Here is a 20,990-nt window from a genome sequence, read left to right as displayed (position 1 = left end):
GTAAGATATATTAACCCTACACGTGTCTTTTAGCAAAGAATATTGGTTTTAGGTAGCCAGACGGTTTTTTTACCCCAGTTGTCAGGTTTTACAAAGCCTGAATTACTGCCTGTTAAATTAATTTGAATGAAAGAGCACATAATTTCTTTTTTGCTTTTTTAAAAAAATTTTTAGGTGGGTGTTTGTTTGTTTGTTTGTTCGTTTGTTTTGTTTTGTTTTTCTGGTGAGTAACTTTGGTTTAAATTTAATTTTCTGATTGAAACAATTTTGTCTCCAAGATTTCCAGGGTCCCACTTACCATGCACCTTCTGTGTTGTGTACCTGCTTCAGGAGGAATCACATTTGGGGATGCTGCTCACTCTCCCCTTAGACTTAAGCAGAGAGCTTAGATGACTGTTAGACTTGTTAACATAGCTTAGACTAGAGTTAAATAAGTTGCCAACTCCTTGAGCAGTGAAAACATTTAGGGGAAAACAATGTCTTACTGTGACTTTCTCAGGAGGCTTAAGCAGAAAAATACTATTTTTGTCCTTGCTTAGAGTTTCAGCAAGAAATGGAACCAAAGCTGAGCTGTCCAAAGAGGCTACGGCTCCACATCAAGCAGGACCCTTGGAACCTCCCCAGCAGTGTCAGGGGCCTCGCCCAGAATATCAGGAAATTTGTTGAAGGTTAGTAAGAACAGCATGGCCATAAATAAGCACTTCACTACTGGTACAGAGGGAGGGGAAGGGGAGAGATGCAACTGTGTCCTGCTGCTTCTAGGCAGGGTTTGGGGAGCACAGGGTAGTCTAGAGATGGGTTGTACTCTTAATAACAAAGTTAGTGGAGTTCATCTTACTCTGGTGGCTTTAGATGCTGAAGAAAAAATAGTCTCCTGAAGAGAAAATAGTCTTCTGACAAGTGAAAACAAAGGAACCATATGTTAGATGTGGTAGGTTTCTCAGTTGCTACTGAAGTCCAGTGGGCTTGACTGATTTGTCACAGAACTGCATGGGACTGATACAACAAAATGAGGCTTTTACTGAAATTAAACTATTTTTCCCCACTGTCTTAACTGGAAAGATGAAGACTCTGCAGTTTTAGTTCTGTACCTTGATCTTCTCTGTGCTTTTATGGAGTCCTTATCTCTCCTTCTGCTATAAAGCCATGGTTCTCATTTAATCTATCTCAACTAATTCTGTCATTCCTCCTCCTCTGCCCCCCTTCCACCACTGTAATGAAGCTACCAAGTACTCTGCTCCTCTTTGCCACCAAGTGACAGTGTGCACTGAGATTTCAGGCTTTCTCCCCTGTCTTCATAAGAAAGTAACTCACCTTTTCCCTCCAGAATACCTTGCTTGTAGTTCCTGCTTTATTTTCTGTGCTGCTTGATAAAGAAATAGAAATAAAGAATAAGATTTATTTTTGTATAAATGCTTGTGCTAGGATTCTATGTTGGAACAAAAACTTAGGACTAGCTTTAAATTATTTTTTGTGTGTGTGCTTAGCTTCTTCTGTTTGTGGGCTGGTTGCTACAGTGTCCCTTAAAGAAACTGTTAAATATCAGACCAATGGGAAAGAACTTTCTGATAAGTTTTGTTATTACAAACTTTCAAAAGCTAACCAGCCAAACTAAATAAACTCTTCCCTCTCTGACTTGGCATTTCTGATTTGAGATACATCATATTTTCAGACCTTGGATTAGAAAATTATAAAAACAACCACATAAATATCTCCTTCTTGAAGTCAGTCACAGTGGGTTGACTCTCCAATACTAAGACTATTCCTTTTAGTTTAATGGTGGCTGTCACTGAGTGAAAAATTAATAAATACTTTTGAATCCCTTCTTCAGCTTAAACCAAATTATTTTCTAGTGTTAATCAGGGTTTCTTTCAAAGTTGAGGAGGAATGGAAATGTCATGAACAGTCCTTCCTTACTCCCTTTGAGAAGCTAAGCTTACCAGATCATTTTCACAGAACTTGTTTGCCCATGAATAGAATTAGTAGACCTAACCCATTTTAATGTTCTTCATATACCCTCAATACTGAGCTAAGATTGTTCAGAATTTTGTGGGAGAGTTCATCAAAGTCCAAATGACTTGCTGCCTCTTTGTAATGTAAGAATTATTTTTTACTATACTCAGCTCAGTACAGACACACAGCCAGCATCTGGATTTAACTGAAATCAGATGAACAAGAAGCAGGCTTAATAATGTTTTTAACAGCTAAATTTTCCCTTTGTTTCTTCATTTCTTCCTTCCTGTCTTGCCATCATACATTGTGTTCACAGCTGGTCTGGGTACCTGGGAGAGCCACCAGTACTGCCCTGAGCTATTTATGGCTGAAAACCATAACACATGGTACAGAGTCATCTCCCTGTTTCTCCTCTTGTTCACCTGATGTAGAAAAAAACCCAAAAGGTGTCACCTAATGTGACTGTTTAGCTGGGCTTCTGAGAAGGAGTTGAACAATGTCTTGGGGTTTTAGAGGAATCTTCCTGTTTGTTTTTGAGTAAAAGGCAATGTTTCAGTAATTGAGGAAAGCAGATACATTTTTCTTTTCTAAGAGCAAGTAGTCAAAGGAGACCATGGATACAACTTCACTCACTGTGGGCAAAAAAATGTAATTAAAACCTCCAGTTCTTGTAAACATACTTAACCATTATTGCTCAATGCTAAAGTAAGGATGAATACAATAAATTAATCTTCTTATTGAAAACTGACTCATTTTTCTTTTTATATAAGTATCACAGGATATTGTAATTTTTATTAATTGTTCTGTTGCATTGCAGAATCTATAAGATTGATTAATGCATTAAAGCAGGAGACATGGGAGCCTCACAAAAATGAAATGTTTTAAAGTACTAGATACTAAGATTTTTTTTAAATTTACTTTGTTTAATAAATATGATGAAATGGGAAAACTCAGAATGCCTTGAGGATGATTGCTCTGGTCTATCAGTTTTCTGTTTATTAGTGTTAGAATTGGGAGAGCTATTTAAAAAATCCATGTAGGTTTACACAGATTAAAAGAAGAAAAAAAGAAAACAGAAAAAACACAACCAAACCTTCCTTGACAGTAAAATTAAAATATAGCTTGAGACTGCTTTGTCTCATTTTATTTGCCTTATCATATAATTAGAGAAAGAAAAAAAAATTCAGTGGTTACAGTGAAAGGCCAACCTAGAAGGCAAATATAGTTTTTAGCATTTAAGAGTTCTCTGAAGTAATATGCAGGTTCTAAGAGGATTTATCTGGAAGTAAGTAACTAAAGAAAAGAATTGAAGTTATTTCTTGGATTGACTGGGCCTAAGAAACTGTTAATCCAGTGAAGCTAATGGTAAGTTGTTGGCACAGGCAGATCTTTGAGGATGAAGTACTTGATTTTGGTGGAGAGGGCAAGAATTGGACAGTCACCAAACAGGAAGGATAATGTAGGTAAAGGATTGTGAATCTGTCTGAGATATGTAATACAAGAATTGGAAAGCACAGGAGGAAAAGACTGGAGTAGGAACCAGGAAAATGAACAAGATGGATGGAAAGACAGGGACTCAACAACAGAAGGATCTAAACAAAATAAAGAGAAGGAAACAGTTCTGTAGTTGCAGAAAAAAATGGTAAGATTTTTGATCAAAAGAAGAGATGTTCTGGAGCAAGCCAGATTTCTAGACAGCCAGTCAGGCAACTACATGAGAAAGTGCAGTTGTTTTTCTAGCACCATAATTTTAAGTTTAATCAGGAAACATGATGCAATTGAGAAAGCTCAAATCTATTTTAAACTAGGAGTGAGGTGTGATGGAGCCTTTCAGTTATTGAAGGTATAAAAGAAGGTATGTCAATTTAATAAACCATCCATGCAGAATCTGTCTTTTTGAAAAATTTTCAGGTGTGAAAAAGAAAATAAAACTAAAATCTGTCTTTTCCTGGCAAAGATCAGAATAGCAGAACAATGTGGGGTTTTTTAATAAAGCATAAAAGAATATTTAATAATAAAAGAAACTGAAGGCATCTTGCATTACAAATCAGAATCTAAGAGAAACTTCTAGGGAGTTATTCCTTTCCATACTACATATATCAAGAAGGAGTGAGATCTTCCATAGGTATTTGTTGAAAAGCAAATGATTGACATCCAAGGTTTATTCTAACCCCAGGTAAGTAGTCAAATAATCTAAAAATAGTCTTTTGCCTGTGGGTATATTTTGAAGCACAGAAAACTTATAGCAGTGATAAAAGAGAGTTGCAGTGTCCTGTGATTTCCCCATAAGCAGGAAATCATTATTTATAGATGCCTCAAATTCTTTTGAATTCAGAGATCCAACAAATCTTATCTAAAACAAGTTGCAAGTAATAGGCTGAATGTATCTAAATTATTCAGATAAAAGCTGTATTTCCCTACACTGTATTTTCAGTTACTAAGTTATGTTCAGACTCTAAGACACCAGATTATTAATCTCTGTAAGGTATTGTGTTTTCTTTTATGAAAGACGGAAGGCTAAGGCAAAGACTTAGAAATTTTCTGGAGAAATTTTCAGTTTGGATGTTTTTATTTGAGATACTGTGGCAGCAACAGTGTAGGGGGAAACATTATCTTATTGTCCACATAGCCAATTTCACCCTGCTTGTGCCCTGTACTGTACCTGTTGGACAACTGATGTGCTGAAAGTTTGGCACTCTCTGAGGTTATGGCAGATTTTAGCCTTCCTGTTTCTTGCAGCACTGGTTAACACATTTAAATTTGTGCTCTGCTACATAAAGTGCCCTTCCTTCAGCCTGCCTGCAGCCTTTGAAAAGCAGCCCCCTCCAAGGAAAACATAAAAAGGGGAGGTGGGGGGAGTATGAAGAGAGATAAACACACATTTTTGCCAGTATAAATTTAAGATTTTTTAAAATTTGTACTTGTTTACTTCATAGATTGTTAAGTGAAAAGACATTTTTGGAGCAAAATAAAATCCTGAAGACTGGAAGTGAAAATTCTGTTGTATTTTCCCTAAATGCTTTGGTATACATTAAAATGGGGATAATTTGAGAATTTTGAGTATGAACTAAACAGTACAAGAGAATAAGAAAGAATTAGGCTAATGTGGGAATAAATGAAAACTGGTCTTGCTTTTCAAAGTTTTGGGACTGTAATTCTTCATGTATGGACTTGCTCTGGCTGGATCCTACACATGTGCTCTGGATAGCAGCTGCCTTTTCATGTGTCTTTCTCAGTGATGGTGCTTTTGATTATTAATTATTATTATTAATTATTATTATCAAGCCATATGCACAATTAGGTGGAGACTCATTACTGTTTTGTAGGTATGAATCAGCAGTACCTAGAAAGAACTTGGAGTTAAGCTGATATGAAATGAGAAACTGTAAATGCAATATTATGTTGATGCAAACACTTTTAACCATTACCTCAAAATATTGTCTTTTTTTTTTTAAGAGGTGAAGGCACGAATACTCTTGGCACTTCTAGAATATACAGGTAATTTTCCTTGTTTTGGGAGGGGAGGAAGTGAATGTGGATGGTTTGAGATGTTTTTTGCTTTTGAACAGAAATACTGTGTTTACATGATGAGGGGAAATCTGAGATATGGTAAAACTTGATAATCAGCAACTTCATCCCCCTGTTTAGAGAAAGAATTCCTGAAGAACATGATTTCAGATATTTTTAAACAAACTGCACATTCTTTATTTATTTATTTTTTTTTTTTTTTTAATGCAAAATACCATATCTGGTCATTTGCTCTAGATCTTGGCAGATAAAGTAAGCTCTAAACACTCAGTTTTTGCACATTGTCTCAGTGTCTTTCTTCCTTGGGCGTTTTCTTCTTTGCTGTTTTTCTTTTCATTCCCATCTGTTTCCAGATTTATATTGCTATTTTAACCCATTCCTTTCCTTTTGTCTCTTTTTAGAGAATATTTAAGTTCCTCCTTCCTGGAAGGACTCCGGTTATTCTCTGTATTAATTCTACTATCATAACAAACAGTATACTGCTTAAAATACACAAAATAGGGGTGTGTGCCTGCAAAATTAATGCCACTGAATTGGTATTTAAAAAATAATATCCGTGGTACTTGTTTCCCTACAGTTTGTAGGTGCCTACAAGTGGGCAATCCAATTTAACTGTAAAAGCTCATTATTTTGATCATCTTACAGCACTACATGAATGCATTAAGTATCTTTGTTATGACACACAAGAATAATTTAATAAAAGGAATTATAATCTTTCTTTGTTGTCAGATTTCTTTAAAATATTAGAAAATATTTTAGTAATTCCTCATTTATCCTGAAATCAGAAATGAGTTGAGAAAATGTCCTAGACTTGATTTTTTAAAAGAAGTTTTACCTATTTAAGTTGTTTTGTAGGTTGGTAAACTCTCTAGTTTATTTTGTACAAAAATATTTTTGCAAAGGGACCCCAAAGTGTTCTTCTGATGTTCAGGTGGAATTAAGGGACATTTAGAAATGTGTTTGAGAGACAGGATGGCTGCTTCAGAGGCAGGAAATGCAGAGGAAGCCAGCTGCTGTTAGAAAGAAATGAAATTCAGCAAACTAAAGAAACAATGTGTGTTGGGCTCACATCCTGGGCATTGCTGTAACATTGAAAAGTTTTTGACCATGGAGAAGCCAGAGGGATTTTTGGAGCTGGAGATGTTTGTAGTTTATAAAGATGAAAATTCTCTCTGTTCTGGGTTTGCACAACTTGAGAGAGACAGAGAGGTTGATTTGAACCATAAAGAAAGGAAAAAAAGAAAAAAAGACATTGAGTCACAGTGCATAAGCAGTGTGGTTTGACTATTTATGGAAAATATTCCCAAGGTTCTGAGAAACTGTCAAATAGAATGGAAATGATAGCAAAGGAGTGCTCACTATTATCAATAGCTGAGGAAAAGACTGAAGAAGATCTCAGAGGAAGATAGACAGAATGAGGTTACTTTGAGAAATACTTGGAATCCAAAAAAGCACATTTTTAAATTTGGTAGTAATTCTGTGAGTGCCGAATAATTTCTGCTGACTTATCCAATCATCAGAATTCTTGTCAGCTCTATAGAAAAGTAGGAAAATGACCTAAGCCTTTTGGAGGCAGAGCAATCTAGTAGCAGACAAATACTTTAGGCTTCAGAAAGATCTCTGTATCACCTGATCTGCTTCTCTTGCTCTGAGAAAGATTAAGTCAACCTGCACCATTGTGATTGATGTTTGCCTAACAGCTTATAATGATAAAATTACTTGAAGACCTTCAGAAAAGAGGACAAGAAGGAAGTGCTGAATATTTATCATCACAGTTTTGTTCTTTATTGAGATTATGTTTCCCTTTCTAATTCTTTTGACCTTTAGCTAATCTAATACCTGTGCCCTTCAGAATAAATTAGTAGGTTAGCCAGTCCCTAATTTAAATTAGCTGCTAATGTTCTATAGCTATCTACCTACAGACCTGTTCTGGACATTCTTGGCACCATAAATATCACACTAGATAAGTGATGCTGCTCTGTACTTATTTTATAGATTCACATTCATGGATAGATTGTGTTCTGGTAGCAATTCTGTGCTTTCCAGCATTCAGTCTTCATCTGCCCTGTGGAGTTGACCAGATAATGCAGTCATGTTAAGAGCTTGTCACTGTCCTTGCTTTCTGGTGGAAAGCAATTGTTTGTGGGTCCAGCTTGTTCTCACATTGCAGCAAAGAGATCTGACTTGCCTCCATTTTTCTGTGACATCCAAAGTACATAGAACTTACAGTGTGTACATTAAAATCTGTGAGAGAAAGCTCCATTGTTTACTAAGAAATACTTTAAATTCCAGATTTTAAATGCACTCATATGCAATTTTGGAATTATAAAATAATATTCTAATGAGGAAAATGGCAAATTAGGTCACGGAGTACTGTTAACTAGAGATAAAATTGGGCTGTAAACTTGTAATTTGCTTGACATTAACATGACATATTTTTTATAGAAAGGAAAATAATTCCAGCCTAGTTTTTTGCTGTTAACTCATCTCCTGCTTACTTTTGCTTTTCCTCTTTTGGCTTTTGCCCCTCACAGATAGTGAGATCCAGCTGAGGCGGGACATGGTCTTCTGCCAGAGCCTGGTGGCCACGGTCTGTGCCTTTTCAGAGCAGCTGATGGTGGCCTTAAATCAGATGTTTGACAACAACAAAGAGTATGAGATGGAGACCCTGGAGGCCAGCAGGAGGTGGCTGGAACAGATAGCCAGTGCAGGTCTTCTCCTCCATTTCCAGTCCCTGCTCTCTCCAAACCTGGTAAGGCTCCTCGTGTGTCGTGCTTCTTGGTCAGAGCCCTTTCTCTCCCCTGAACCAGGGACATGGTTAAATAGTCTCAGATGTCAATCTGACTTTCTGTGTCCTTTGTGCTTATCTTGGTACTTAGTTAGCTGCTCTTTCGAAAAGGTACAATTCAGGTAATTACAGATTTGGGAAACTCTTGGCTGTGATATGGGAAATAAGTTTTCCACAAAGACAGTGTTCTGTCTGCTTTGGGTTAGCAGATAATGAGTTTACCCTTGGCTCCCCACTGCTGTTGTAACTGTTCCATGGGATTGAATGTAATATTAGGTGATAAGTAGAACTTCATTTTGCAATAAGCAACAATACAAGACAAATAAAATACCTGGTTTAGGTAATTTTACCACTTTTCCCCCTAAAAAACTATGGGTGTAGAGTAGTTGAAGGAGTACTAAATATGCTGGTCTGTTTTGCTCCTGTCATATGGAAAATCCTTGTAGCCTGTCACAGTAATTGGAAATAGGCTGTTTCTTCACAAGACTTGGCAAAGAGCCATGGCTTAAGAAACAATTAAAAATGGGACATGGCTTTGTAGTCCCTTAATCCTCAGTTATCCAAAGTGCTTCTTTAGCTATTTAAGATGCTTCTCACACTAGACTGATTCCTGCTAACCAGAGGAGCTGTGAAACAGTCTGCATAGCCTGCTCCATGACAGTCTTCTCTACGTCTGGAATTGCTCACTGAAAATAAAATTCCATCAATGATGTTCTTTCCTCTCCTTGTCTGTCTTGGCAGCAAATTGCTGACAAGTTGACATAAGAAACTTTAGAAGCAGAAGAAACCAATACAAATAAAGATATTTCTAAATCACAGTCATTAGTTGCTCTGTTGTTGGAGACCACTGACTTAAGGCAGTGTGACCAGCTACCTCACAGGCAGTTTTGGTACCTGGGTTTGAATGGGTGTGTGCAGCTTACAAATCTGCAGATAAAAAATCAGGGTCTCAGAGACTTTATCCACATGAGGAGCATGTGAAGAAGGCACTGTCTGGGAACGTGGGCTCACGTCTTGGGTCTTGGATGCTTTTTGACAATGTGTTGCACCAACAGGTGGTGCAATACTTAAGAGTTCAAGAGTAAATTCCATTGGTGCCTGTCTGATGTTTTTCCATGTACTTTGTTGTTATGTTATCACAAAGCAACTGTTGTCTTTACAGCTCTGAATAATGATATTTTTTCTTTCAAGATTGCAGTGATTTCCGTTCTAGTGAAAGTGTGTGCTGCTCAACTATTTTCACATAATCAGATACCAGCAGTATGCATTGTCCAATTGAAAATAAAGTTCAGTCTTTTCTGCCTAACAGCTCTTAACCAAGGGAAATGTATTTAAAGGAAGGTTTTCTCAATACCTTCTCAGCACTATTAGGCTTACAAATGATCCATGTTATTTTAAACAAGGGTGTTTGAAGGAAATTGCACTCATTATGGCCAGAGTTTGGTAAAGAACGAGCAGTTGTGCAAGAGTTTCCCACGCTGCTCTATGGTATTCAGACTATTCTGCTGACAAAATCACTGTCCATAAACTTCATAAATTGAGCCAAGAGACAAGATATTTCTAGCAGATTTGCTTTTTCATAAGTAAAAGGAGGGATGCTATTTCACTATATAGATCAGGGAAAATCATAGGTTTTTTCCTTCTGTTCTACTGTTCTGTAAACTATAATTTATTGTCAATTTATGGGAAGCTATTTATTATTCTTTGCCATCGTACTGTTTCAGTTCTTAGAGGGGGAAAAAATGCATGCCTCAGATTTCCTTTTGGCTCTTGCTAATCTAAAGAGCCAGGGGAGGGCTGTATAAGGAACTGAATTACTTTAAGTGATTATTGATTTAAGCTGAAATTGCTCTGCATAGTTAACTCAAGATAAACATAATTGTAGATTACTATTTTCCTTTTTAAAGGTTCAGTTGAGTGTCTTGAGAAATCCTGGATCTCTTTAACTATCTCTTTAGCACAAGGTACACAGAGTGAACTGTAGGTGCAAATCAGAATATTGGCACATCTGTGAACTTGATTTGTTCCTGGAGTTTTGTAGCTGAAGTGCAAGTCATCCTGAGCTGTAATTTTTCTGAGCTTCTGGTTCAATTATTGGTCCTTAGAGCAGGCACAATAAACTCTTATATGTTGTTCATAAGTGAAATCCTAAAGTTATGGAAATTAAAAAAAAAATATGTTAAAAAAAGTTTTCACATTTCCCTTCTATTACTTACCAAGATAGACCTGGTGGCAAGGCAAGGTGTTAAAATCTGGTTTCTTACAGAATAATGACAGAATGATTTGATTAAAAGATATGAGAAATAATGGTAGCTATAAATTATCTATTAATTTACTATATGATGTGATAACATTCATTTTAATAATCTTGAACTAGTAATAAAAGGGAAAATGCCAATAGAAACAAAGATATTCACCTAATCTAGGAGTTAAATAGGTTATACACTGCAGCAATAAAATGTTGTGCAACACTCTGTAGTTAATTTTATGTCCTGCTCTGTTACATTATTTCTGGTAGGGAAAGCATCTGGCTGAAATGACCTTTCCAATTTTTATTTTGCCTTTTTTAGGCTGATGAACAAGCTATGCTAGAAGATACACTGGTTGCATTGTTTGACTTGGAAAAAGTTACTTTCTACTTCAGACAATCAGAGCCAGAACCACTAGTTGCAAGTGAGTAATTAATATATGGGTTTTACTGGTTTTGTAACATTTTTTGTTCCTAGAACATCACCTCCCACAAGGAATCTTACATAACTTGGAATTCTGGAAAGTAAGTAGATGTATAGCTCACCTGATATTCCTAGATGTACTGAAGTACAGCTGTCATCAGTGACAGTGCAGAATCATTATCTGGCAGTGTCAGTAACCTTGGGGGCAAAATTGTTTGCTTAGCTGAGCTTTCCATGGGGAGTATGTGGCTGCATCAGGAAAGTCCCTGGAAGACCCAGCTGTTTTTGAAGAAATGTGTAAAAATAGCTTGAAGGTCTTGGTAAGGAAATGCAACCGATGTGAGATGAAGAGACATAAATCACATTTCATTTTGTTGTGTGAAAAATAACTCTCTGAAGAGTTCCTTGAAAGGACATGGCAGCCACTATTTGGATTGCTTTAAATTGGTCAAGAAGCTTTCTCTGAGCCCTGCTGCTGCAGACCATCAGGGCCATGAACCCTTCCTCACAAAACTTGCCCAACTCAGCAGGAAAGGACTGTCTTTGCAGTCTGCTCTTCATACACTTTGCTCATTTTCAGCCCTTCCTTTATTAACATATATTCAGCCAGTAGATATTTCCCTGCAGTGAACTTTGTTTAGTGAGCAAAAAAGCCTCATTTTTTTCCTGTCTCATAAATCCCCTGGGAAGGGAGGAAAGCATGTCTGCTTCACATCAAGCCTTCTGAAACAATTCCTTTGCTGGATTAAGACCACACTGGAGAGAACTTCTGCAATAACCAAAACCAGAAGACACAAAGCTGCTCCACAAAGCTCCCTGTGCACAGGAGAATTCAGTAGCACAGGGCTGACAGTCAGGTAGGATTCAGCCTGTGTAAGACCATAGTTATTTTGGTGTGATTCAAGTAAGGCCCCTGCTCAAAGTGCTTTAAAAAGAAGCTCAGGTAAAATCAGGTAACAACATGGAAATGCAGTTCCAGGAGAGGCTCCTTATGGGGAGTTTATCCTATACCTCTGTCATGAACTGTTCATATTGCAGGATCTTTCAACTGAGGGGTGTGTGCTAATAAATAGAAATTACATGTGTTCAAGAACTGTAATGAATTCTGTATTTTCTTTTGGTTTAAGTGCTGCCACCACAGTCACTCTGACTATGCATACAGTGGTCAAGAACTGGCTTTTTTTTTTTTTTTTTTTTTTTTTCACTTATGAGTCTGCATAATCCGAGAAAAGAAGTCTCTTTCTTATTACCATAAGTATTGAAAAATGTTCCTCTGGAATCTGCCATTTAGATACAATGTGATTTATGCTCCCAGTAAAAAATCTCTGTGTAATAATAATGCAAATACAAGTCGCTATGTTTTGTTGGTACTGTTTTCAACTTGGAGACTTATCTGTGGGAACAATGTATAATGAAAAATACTGGATATTGTGTTGGCAGTGATTTTATTAATCTAACTTCATGAATTTTGTGTGCAAGAGTTTCTGGAAAGGAATGTGTCTTTGCTTGCAATAAAATTGTGACACTGACTGTATTTTCAGATGTACCAATCACGTACCAAGCAGAAGGAAGCCGGCAAACACTGAAGGTTTACTTCTACCTTGATGGTTACCATTTTGAACAGCTTCCACAAAGGCTGAAGAATGGAGGAGGATTTAAAATCCACCCAGTACTTTTTTCACAAGGTAACTTGAGGTTAAATTCCTCTTGTCCTGCTTCTTTCATGTAATAGCTAACTCTCTTTAAACTTCTAATTATTTACTCTGATTTGAATCCTCTGTAGTCATAAGGGTACAATGCTTATATTTAGATGTTGTTTAATGTGGGCATTTATTGAGGACTTTGAATTAAGTTGTAAATTGAAGAAATTCTGATACCTGTAATAAAAAATAGAGGCATGGTTATCAATTTCTAAATTTATGCCAGTTACGTAGTTCCAACCACAAAGACTGAATCTTCATTTATCAATATTGTTTTGTTCTTTTTAGCCTTTAATGGACAATAGTCAGACCATGAAAATTGTCCTTAAAAGTGTTTTGCTTTTCAAATGCTAATGCAATCTTTCCCCATTACTTCATATTTGAGGACTAAATTGTTATCCCCCTGAGAATTCTGTCTCCTGAAAATGTTCTGAAGAGTTAAATAGCGTTTTCAGGCTTCTGTAGTTATTGCTCTGCAAACATTACAAAGTGAGGAATGGTGGCGCTGATGTTCAGACTGTTCATAAATTACAGGCAGCCTGCATTAGCTGCAGTGTCATTACAGTCATCAGGAGCATGAAGTTTGCTCCACTGAAATGGTGAATGTGAGCTGCTGATTGCCTTGAGCTGCTTTTGATTTCACAGGGAGCTGAAAATACTCCATGCCTTGTGAAAGGCTTCCAGGCTCTGTGTGGAACAGGCAGAAGTCAGGCATACAAATGAAGTTTTAGAGGGGAGCTTGGTCTCTAATACACAAGGAGGATGTAAAAGGAAATGGTGCACAGAAGTATAAATAAATAGGTGAACTTATTATAAAATTAAAAACACAATTTTTATAAAAATAAGATCCTTGGAATTTTATTTTTAAGCAAACTAATGAAGACTTCAGTGGTTTTCTTTTGAACAGATTGATTTCAGTCTTAGGGAAAAATGAGCAGGAGGCAATTTCAGTAGAGCAGACAAAAAAAGCACTTGAGAGAGAACAGAAAATACCTTGGTTCAGCTGAATTCCTGGAAATAAGATTTTTTTTAGATTGGGGATTCGGTGTGCTACGAGATTTATTTAGCAAAATTTTTTCCACTTCTGTTTCCAGTAGCCCAAAAAATTTAATTCTTAGGATAAGCATCTCTGTAGTCAGGTAGAGGAAAAGGATAAGAATCCATTCGAGTGTTTACATCTGTTTAATATTTTTCAGTAGAATGGAAAGTTTCTTCTTTCTTTATCATATCAAATTTCTTTAATTTTCAAGGATCATCCTCTAAGAAATTCCATTGGATTCTAAGAATAAGAGGTCCTGGATAAGTCTTTGAATCCTAGTGTTAAAACCATTATTTTGAGGGCTTTTTACCTCATTAATGAGTGGATTGGGATTCTATTTTTTACTTCTTTCCTATGAAGCTTGGCTGACCTGCCATCAAACTAATTCAGTAGATTCCCATCTGTAACTGAAATTTATTAGTGACTAATGTAGAAATCTTATTTAAGTTTCTCTGTGAAGCAAATTTTTGCTCCCCTAATCTAAACATAAGTAAGTTGTTTCCTGCCTGAAATACAATGGTTTATGATATTTTCAAATGGAACATTTAGAAAATCATGTTTTTAGAATACTTTGTTAAAGGCACTGGTCAGTGCACATCAGACTGTTTATCTATTTGTTTCTCTATTCTGAATGTCACAGCTCCATGCCTAAAATTACAAGTCTACATATTTACGTGATTGATACTATAATAGTTTTTGAATTTTTTTGTTGTTTACCCAGGCTGTGTTATCAACCCCTCCATTTGTAAAGAAACAGGTTTGTTCAACCACATGAACACAATGTGTGTGTACATTCAAAAGGATCCTAGTTTGCAGGAATGAGGCTGAGGATGTTGAGATATTGCTATTGACATTTAGATTTCTCTATTTCCTACATTAGATGTATAATCTTGGCAATAAATTTAAAGACACTATTTAAAATGAAAATTCTGTTTATTTAAAATTGTTACATAGTGTCTTGATCATGTATAGTTTTGAATTTTTTTTTAGTTTTTCATAGAGTGTTAAGAATAATTCAGGTTGGGAGGGAGATCTCTATTCCAGCCTCCCACTCAAAACAGCAACAGCTGTGACGTGAAACCATGGCTTGGGTGTCTAACAAGTAGGATCTTGCAAACACCCAGGGACAGAAACTATGCAGCCTCTTGACTAGCCTGTTACTCTGCTTGACTGCCCTAATGGTAGGAAAGTTTTTTCTTTGTGTTGAGTTGAAACATCTCTTGTTTCAATTTGTGTAGATTGTCAGCTCGTACCATTGCGAAGAGCCTGGCTCTTTGTGTGGCCCTGCACTTGGGTGTGACCCACTGCTTGTCCCAGTTTGGCATCAGCTGCAAGCTTGCCTTACCTCCTCCATGTCAGAGATGCAGACACTGAACAGCAGAGATAGCTGAGATGCTCTGCTTGTAGTGGGCCCCTGGGCAGTACATTTCCATTAGCTACTCTCCTTTGAGTCCACCCTCCCTTCCAGGTGGCTTTCCCAACCACTTATTCTGTGCCTTCAGACCACAATATCCTATCTTGGATTGAAGAATAGAAGACGTGTTTGTAAGGAAAGCTTCCTTACAAAAGAACTTTCTGATATATTGGGTAGAAAAATGTTGAACCCTTCAGGGAAAGAGCACACAGCATGGGAGTCCCTGCCTGCACCTGTGAGCGTGGCAGAACTCTGTGCTCCTGCCAGTCCTCACAGATGACTGAGTTTCCCAGTTGGATAATCTAACTGAATAAAACCAACTTTGTGCCAGTAAAGTAAGCAGTAGGGATTATCAATTCTGTTTGTGTTAGCATGCTGTTATAGATGGAGTTCAGTGGATATTTTTGTTTGAGCTTTCTGGGGTGACTTAGAACCAAAGAAGAATCAAGTCTGACTCTTGAAACTGAATATTTTTCACACAGAAGTAGAATTACAAACTGTGAAAGCACAGAAGGGGAGTGCAATTTGCATGTTCTTTCACAATGAATGAATAATTTATTAACTGGTCATATTAAGCAATACAAGCAGAATTAATATTCTGTGTGCAGCTGAAGCTGTAAGGCAGCAGCATGTTTCCATGAAAACTCTGCTTATGGCTTGCATTTTCTGATAGGGTGATAGGTTCTTAGAATGTGTATGGATTACTAAAGTGGCAGTGTTCCTAATTGTAAAGCCTTTAAAGCTTCTACACAAAAAAATAATATTTCACCAAGAGTTGGGGTTAATGTTATAATGTGATTGACCTCTTAATGGGAAGATCTTAATATTTCTGGTCCAAATTTTCATGAGAATCCTTTCCTTGAAGTTTCTGTTGAGTTCCTGGATTCTTGTAGCAATATTCATCCTTGGTTTGGTGAAATGAATACAGCAAAGGTGGACACAGACAAGTATTTGACTTTATTTACCTTGTAAAGGAAGTTCTAGGCCATTTGCAGACATCCAGCAAAATTTGCTTTATTTGATCTAGAATAAAGTATTCACATTATCAGTGGGTATAACTAGAGGAACCTCTAGGTGAGGTGCTCCACATCACTCAAAATCAGGCTTCATGAGAAGTTATTAGGTGTCCCCCTGTGAAAGTTACATTGATCCTTTATTTCTTCTACCCCAGGTCATTCTACTGTTTTCTTCCAGGATACATCAGAATTAAACACCACATTTGCATTCAAAAGGCAGGAATACTTTAATTAAAGCAAAGAAACTCAAATTAGTGCTCTCTTTTGTATTTTCCACAGGGCAAGAAATATAATTTTTCTTGTAAATGAAATCTTTAAGAGGGATCTGTACAAATTTCATGACATACAGAAACAGCTCAGCAATTCACAGTAGGATCACAGCCTCAAGGTTAAAAAGTAATTCACTTGTGTGTGAACAAAACTACAAAGAAAGCAATTACTAAATATTTAATACTGATCTTTCACTTTTCCACTCTCTCTTTTCACAGCACTGGAGAGCATGGAAGGATACTATTACAGAGACAGTGTCTCAGTGGAAGAATTTCAAGCTCAGATTAATGCTGCCTCCCTAGAAAAAGTCAAGCAGTATAACCAGAAGCTACGGTGGGTAATAAACCAACATTCCTGGTTTAGCTTACAGAGTTATGTTTTTCAGTTCAGTTTCTGTGGCACAGCTTTAAACTGAAATGTGTTGTATTGTTGTGGTTGGATTTTGGTTTGTGATTGAAAAGATCCAAGATTCATGATTCATGATTCTACCTTTTCTGATTTCTGTAATGTTAAGTTACTTTTACAAAAATTGTTTTTTCCTGAAAGTTCTAGCTGAAGTTACCTGCAGGTTATTGCACTAATGCATAAAGAAAAGGAAAAGTCTGCTTGTTCACAAATGGAGTATCAGAATTGCTGCACATTATGATCTGATTTTATAGACCATATATACCTGATTTCTGCAGAATAGGACTTTGAAAATAATGTTCTTTTCCTGCTTTTCCTCCCCACCCCCCACCATACTAATGGGAATACAGATATATTTGGATACCTGCATCAGTGTTGACTATGGATTACAGAGTGCATGCTTACCAGTATGTGTAGATATTATGCAGCTGTGTATTTTGGTACATGTTTCATTAAGGATTGCACATAAAGACAGAATTTCTATTATGCACAATAATCTATATAAAATAAGGAAAATGGGTACACAGAAAACTCTTGCTGTGTCTGTGCAAAACACCTGTTTGAGTATTCTTACTTGCCATGTGAGAGTGGAGAGGACTCTGGTAAAGCCACATCTATTCACTTTTAAAATTAAATTGGATAGAAATGTCATTTCACCAGGACAATTATTAGGCAGTTTATAAAAGCAGCAGAGAACAGGAGTTAAAAAAGCTCAAAGACACTGGAGAAGAGGGAAGAAGATGAATGAGGGTCTCTTTGCAATTCCTTCATTTATTGGTCTTCTCTCTGGAAGGTTTTCTTCACAGATCTTGCAAAACTATTTATCTTATTTGTTATTAAAGCAGTGAGATTTCTAGATTCTGTTTTAATCTAAGTACTGCTATAGCAAAAGTGATTTTAAAGCCAATTCAGTGAGTATGGTATATTTGATTTTTTGGGTGTGACATCTCTGTCAGTACACTTGTATGTCAATGACAAATGTATTTATTTAGTCTCTTTTCCATCTCTTGTATTTGCTCTTCCTATTTGGGGAAAAAAAGTCCTGACTATTTATGTGACAAGGTTTATGTTGTAAATCAATTTTACAGAAAACTTTGGTCATGCCAGTACTAGATGAAATCAGCTAGTGTTGGAGAGAGATTGTATCAGTTAGACAAGACAAGACTTTTTGTGTTGGCTTTTTTCTATGAATAATATAACATAACCTCCCATGAAAATCCTTAAAATAAATTCTTCCTGACTCTGTGCTCTAGTGTTCCTTGACCTTGCTTACCTCATGAGTTAGGTCCTCCATTCATGCTGGGGCTATAATGAAGTACATTCCCCTTTAGAGTTTTGTGACTCACAGCTCTGGTGAGTTGCTAAGCTTCAAGGCCTAGTTTTATAAGAAGTTACCATGACAAACTTATCATTAACAAAATTTACTGTGGGTATCTCTGCCCAGTCAGAAGAACAGGAAAAGAACTGATGTTTTTTTCAGCTCTCTAAGGTCTGACTAGAACATTCAGTAATTGATTTGTTTGCTTTCTGGTGAACTCTACCCATTTCTTAAGTGCAGCTCAAACAGCTTCAGGAAGTAATTGACAAAATGTGAAGAGGAAAAACAGAAAAGCAGATGCCTCATTCTTGTTCTGCTGTTTGCTAGCCTGTGTAGGTGTTTGGCCAGGAGAATCTAATGAAGTAACTACAGCAGCAAAAGATACTAACATTTGGGTAATTGCTCTAAAGAAGAACAAAATGAAATTGCATATTCCTGGGAACATACTCAAGTGCAGTAATAACTTCACGTGGAAGAAATCCTCTGTGCAGCACCTCTTAGTAATAAAATAAGTAATTTGAGATACAACCCATAAGCCATTCTTTCTCCATAGAAAAGGAATGTGCTGCTTGCTTGTTACATGTCCATCTGATGACTATTTTATAATCTCTCCATCACTACAGCAGCCAAAAGCAAGTGGGAACAAGAGAAGAGCATGGGGACTAGTGGGAAAGAAAGCAATGTTTGGCAGTGACACTGCAGCCAAGGTATCCATTGATGGGAACTCAGGAAACAATTTCAGCTTCTCTTATTCCTGATGCATTGAGTTACTAATGCTCCAATAATAATGTGAAATAAAAGAGACCCCTTGGCTGTGTATGGTCCCAATTGCAAACAGAGAGGTTTGCCTAGCATGGTGTGTACCAAGCAGGAGAGTAAATGAAAAAGTGAATAGTGTCTTTGCTCCGCTACCTGCTAATTCCTTGTAGTAAAGTCTTGTTAAAGTTTTAGTACACAGAATATTTTTAGGTGATAGATCTCATACTGATATGTGCTTTAAAGGATTAATATACAGATTATTTATTTGAATAAATCAGAAGTTATATTCGGAAATTTTTAGTGGATTTCAGGAAGGATAGCCATTAAATCAAGAAGCTGAAACTTTGCTTTTATTGCAGAGGTCATTCCTAATTCTGGAACTGTGATCAGTTTTTCCACAGTATCAGAACTGATGCAATAAATCCAGGTGCAATATTGTCCTCCTTGACACTGATTTGAGTATTATAAGAGCTTTGGTCTTTCTTTGGTTTTTGCTTTGGGGCTTTTGAAAATACTACCTCAGCTTTAAAATAGTCATTGATAAGATTATCATTTTTATGAGATTGCATGAAAGACAGTTGAAAATTGTTTATAGAATTTCATGCTTATGTGGAATGGAGGAAATGTTCCTCCATCTTCTGTAATGGATTTAACCCTAGCTCTTTCAATCTTGTTAGTACTATAAGGGAACTTTTTTACCAAGTTAAGCTCAAGTTGAGTTCTTCTGTAGTTCCTGAGGCAAGATCCTTTACACCAGCAGTATGTAGGAAATACTTTATTGAAATAAAGATGTTATTTAAAGAAAACCAACAAAACAACTAATACCTAGTTCATGACATTTCAATCTGCTGAGAAATTTTCAGCACAATTATTTTTAATCATGCTGGATTTTTTTTTTCAGATTGCACTTATATTTATAGTTCATCAATTCCATTTCTGTGACACTGATAAGGAAAATAAAGTTATGTTCAAATTCTGTTTGAGAGCTGAGCTGGTACTAGTAGTTGCCAGCAATGTAAATTGAACCTGATCAAATTATTTGCTAATGAGAAACATTCAGTACATCTGAGTGAAAGTGATTAGGTCAGCAGAGATTTTCAAGATCTTTTTTACTATGTATTTAATAGCTCAGCAGTTGTCTTCTAATTTAGAAGTGGCTAAAAAGGGCCTGTGTATCTGACCACTATAGGAGTCAGTGTTAAGTGTTGAGGAAGACCTCCTTGTATTCTCCTTCCTCCTCCCAGTTGTCCCATCTTCCTCCTTTGGTACTCCTTCACTTTCAAACAGGCTTTTTTCATCCTGAATCAATCCTTTTGCTGTTACAGATACCAGACATACTTTTGCTTCAACAGAACAGGACATGTTCAAATCCATGACTACTACAAATGCTTATAGGATTAACCAAATCTCACAAATGCACTCTATTTACTCAGACTGCTTGGTTGATTTAAGTATTGTCTTGCAAGTCTTGAGTTATGAAATTGTAAAAACATGAGGGTAAACTTAAAGCAGTAATGCTTCAAAATTACAGTTTAAAGATAATTTGTTTAAAATATATTCTATCCTTTGCATATGGTAAAGGTCTATTTCCTGCAGTAAGGTTCAGTATGCCAGCTACTACTGCATTGCATAGAAATAAATCTAATGGTCCTTGCTGCCATGGTCAGATTGGTTGGGATGCAAGCCTGTTGGAAGCTGGGACAGACCCTGGCAGACAGGGTAGCTGCATGGCCATAGCTCAGCCAGTCTTTGGACTTAACAGTGACTTCAAAGTAAAACATTTGGTTGGATGTGAGAACAGTTTTTAAATCTAAGAGATAAAGGGTTTGGGGTTAGCTTCCTGCAAAAAGTAAGCCATTTTTGAAAATGGACTTTCAGTGTCAGAATGAAAACTTCTGTAATGTTTGTCCAAGTGGCCCTAGGTTTGGACTTGGATGGGAATTTGAGTGTGCAGTAGGAAGCTTGCTCTTTCAGTCTTTCTATCTCTATATTTGACATTTTCAGATTAATATTTTATTTCCTGGTGGTGGTGTTTGTTTTTTGTTTTTTTAGTTTGCTTTCTCATTCTGGGTAAAAGCTGTCCCTCCTATGACATTCTATTAAAATGCAGTTTTCTACAGGTGCTTCT

General features: G+C 36.6%; 1 protein-coding gene across 1 annotated transcript in view; it reads left to right on the top strand.

The window, feature by feature from the left end:
• The window catches only part of PREX2 (phosphatidylinositol-3,4,5-trisphosphate dependent Rac exchange factor 2), a 169,993-nt gene that overhangs the window by 109,127 nt on the left and 39,876 nt on the right, over positions 1–20,990 (top strand). The window contains exons 30-35 of the mRNA XM_056484325.1: positions 540–668; positions 5,410–5,451; positions 8,016–8,233; positions 10,840–10,942; positions 12,483–12,626; positions 16,599–16,713. Coding sequence (XP_056340300.1) covers positions 540–668; positions 5,410–5,451; positions 8,016–8,233; positions 10,840–10,942; positions 12,483–12,626; positions 16,599–16,713 — 751 coding nt within the window. The remainder of the gene's footprint in view (positions 1–539; positions 669–5,409; positions 5,452–8,015; positions 8,234–10,839; positions 10,943–12,482; positions 12,627–16,598; positions 16,714–20,990) is intronic.

Source organism: Oenanthe melanoleuca, chromosome 2 (assembly GCF_029582105.1).
Source record: "Oenanthe melanoleuca isolate GR-GAL-2019-014 chromosome 2, OMel1.0, whole genome shotgun sequence".
NCBI classification, from domain to species: Eukaryota; Metazoa; Chordata; class Aves; order Passeriformes; family Muscicapidae; genus Oenanthe; species Oenanthe melanoleuca.
This window is presented reverse-complemented; position numbering and strand designations above follow the sequence as displayed.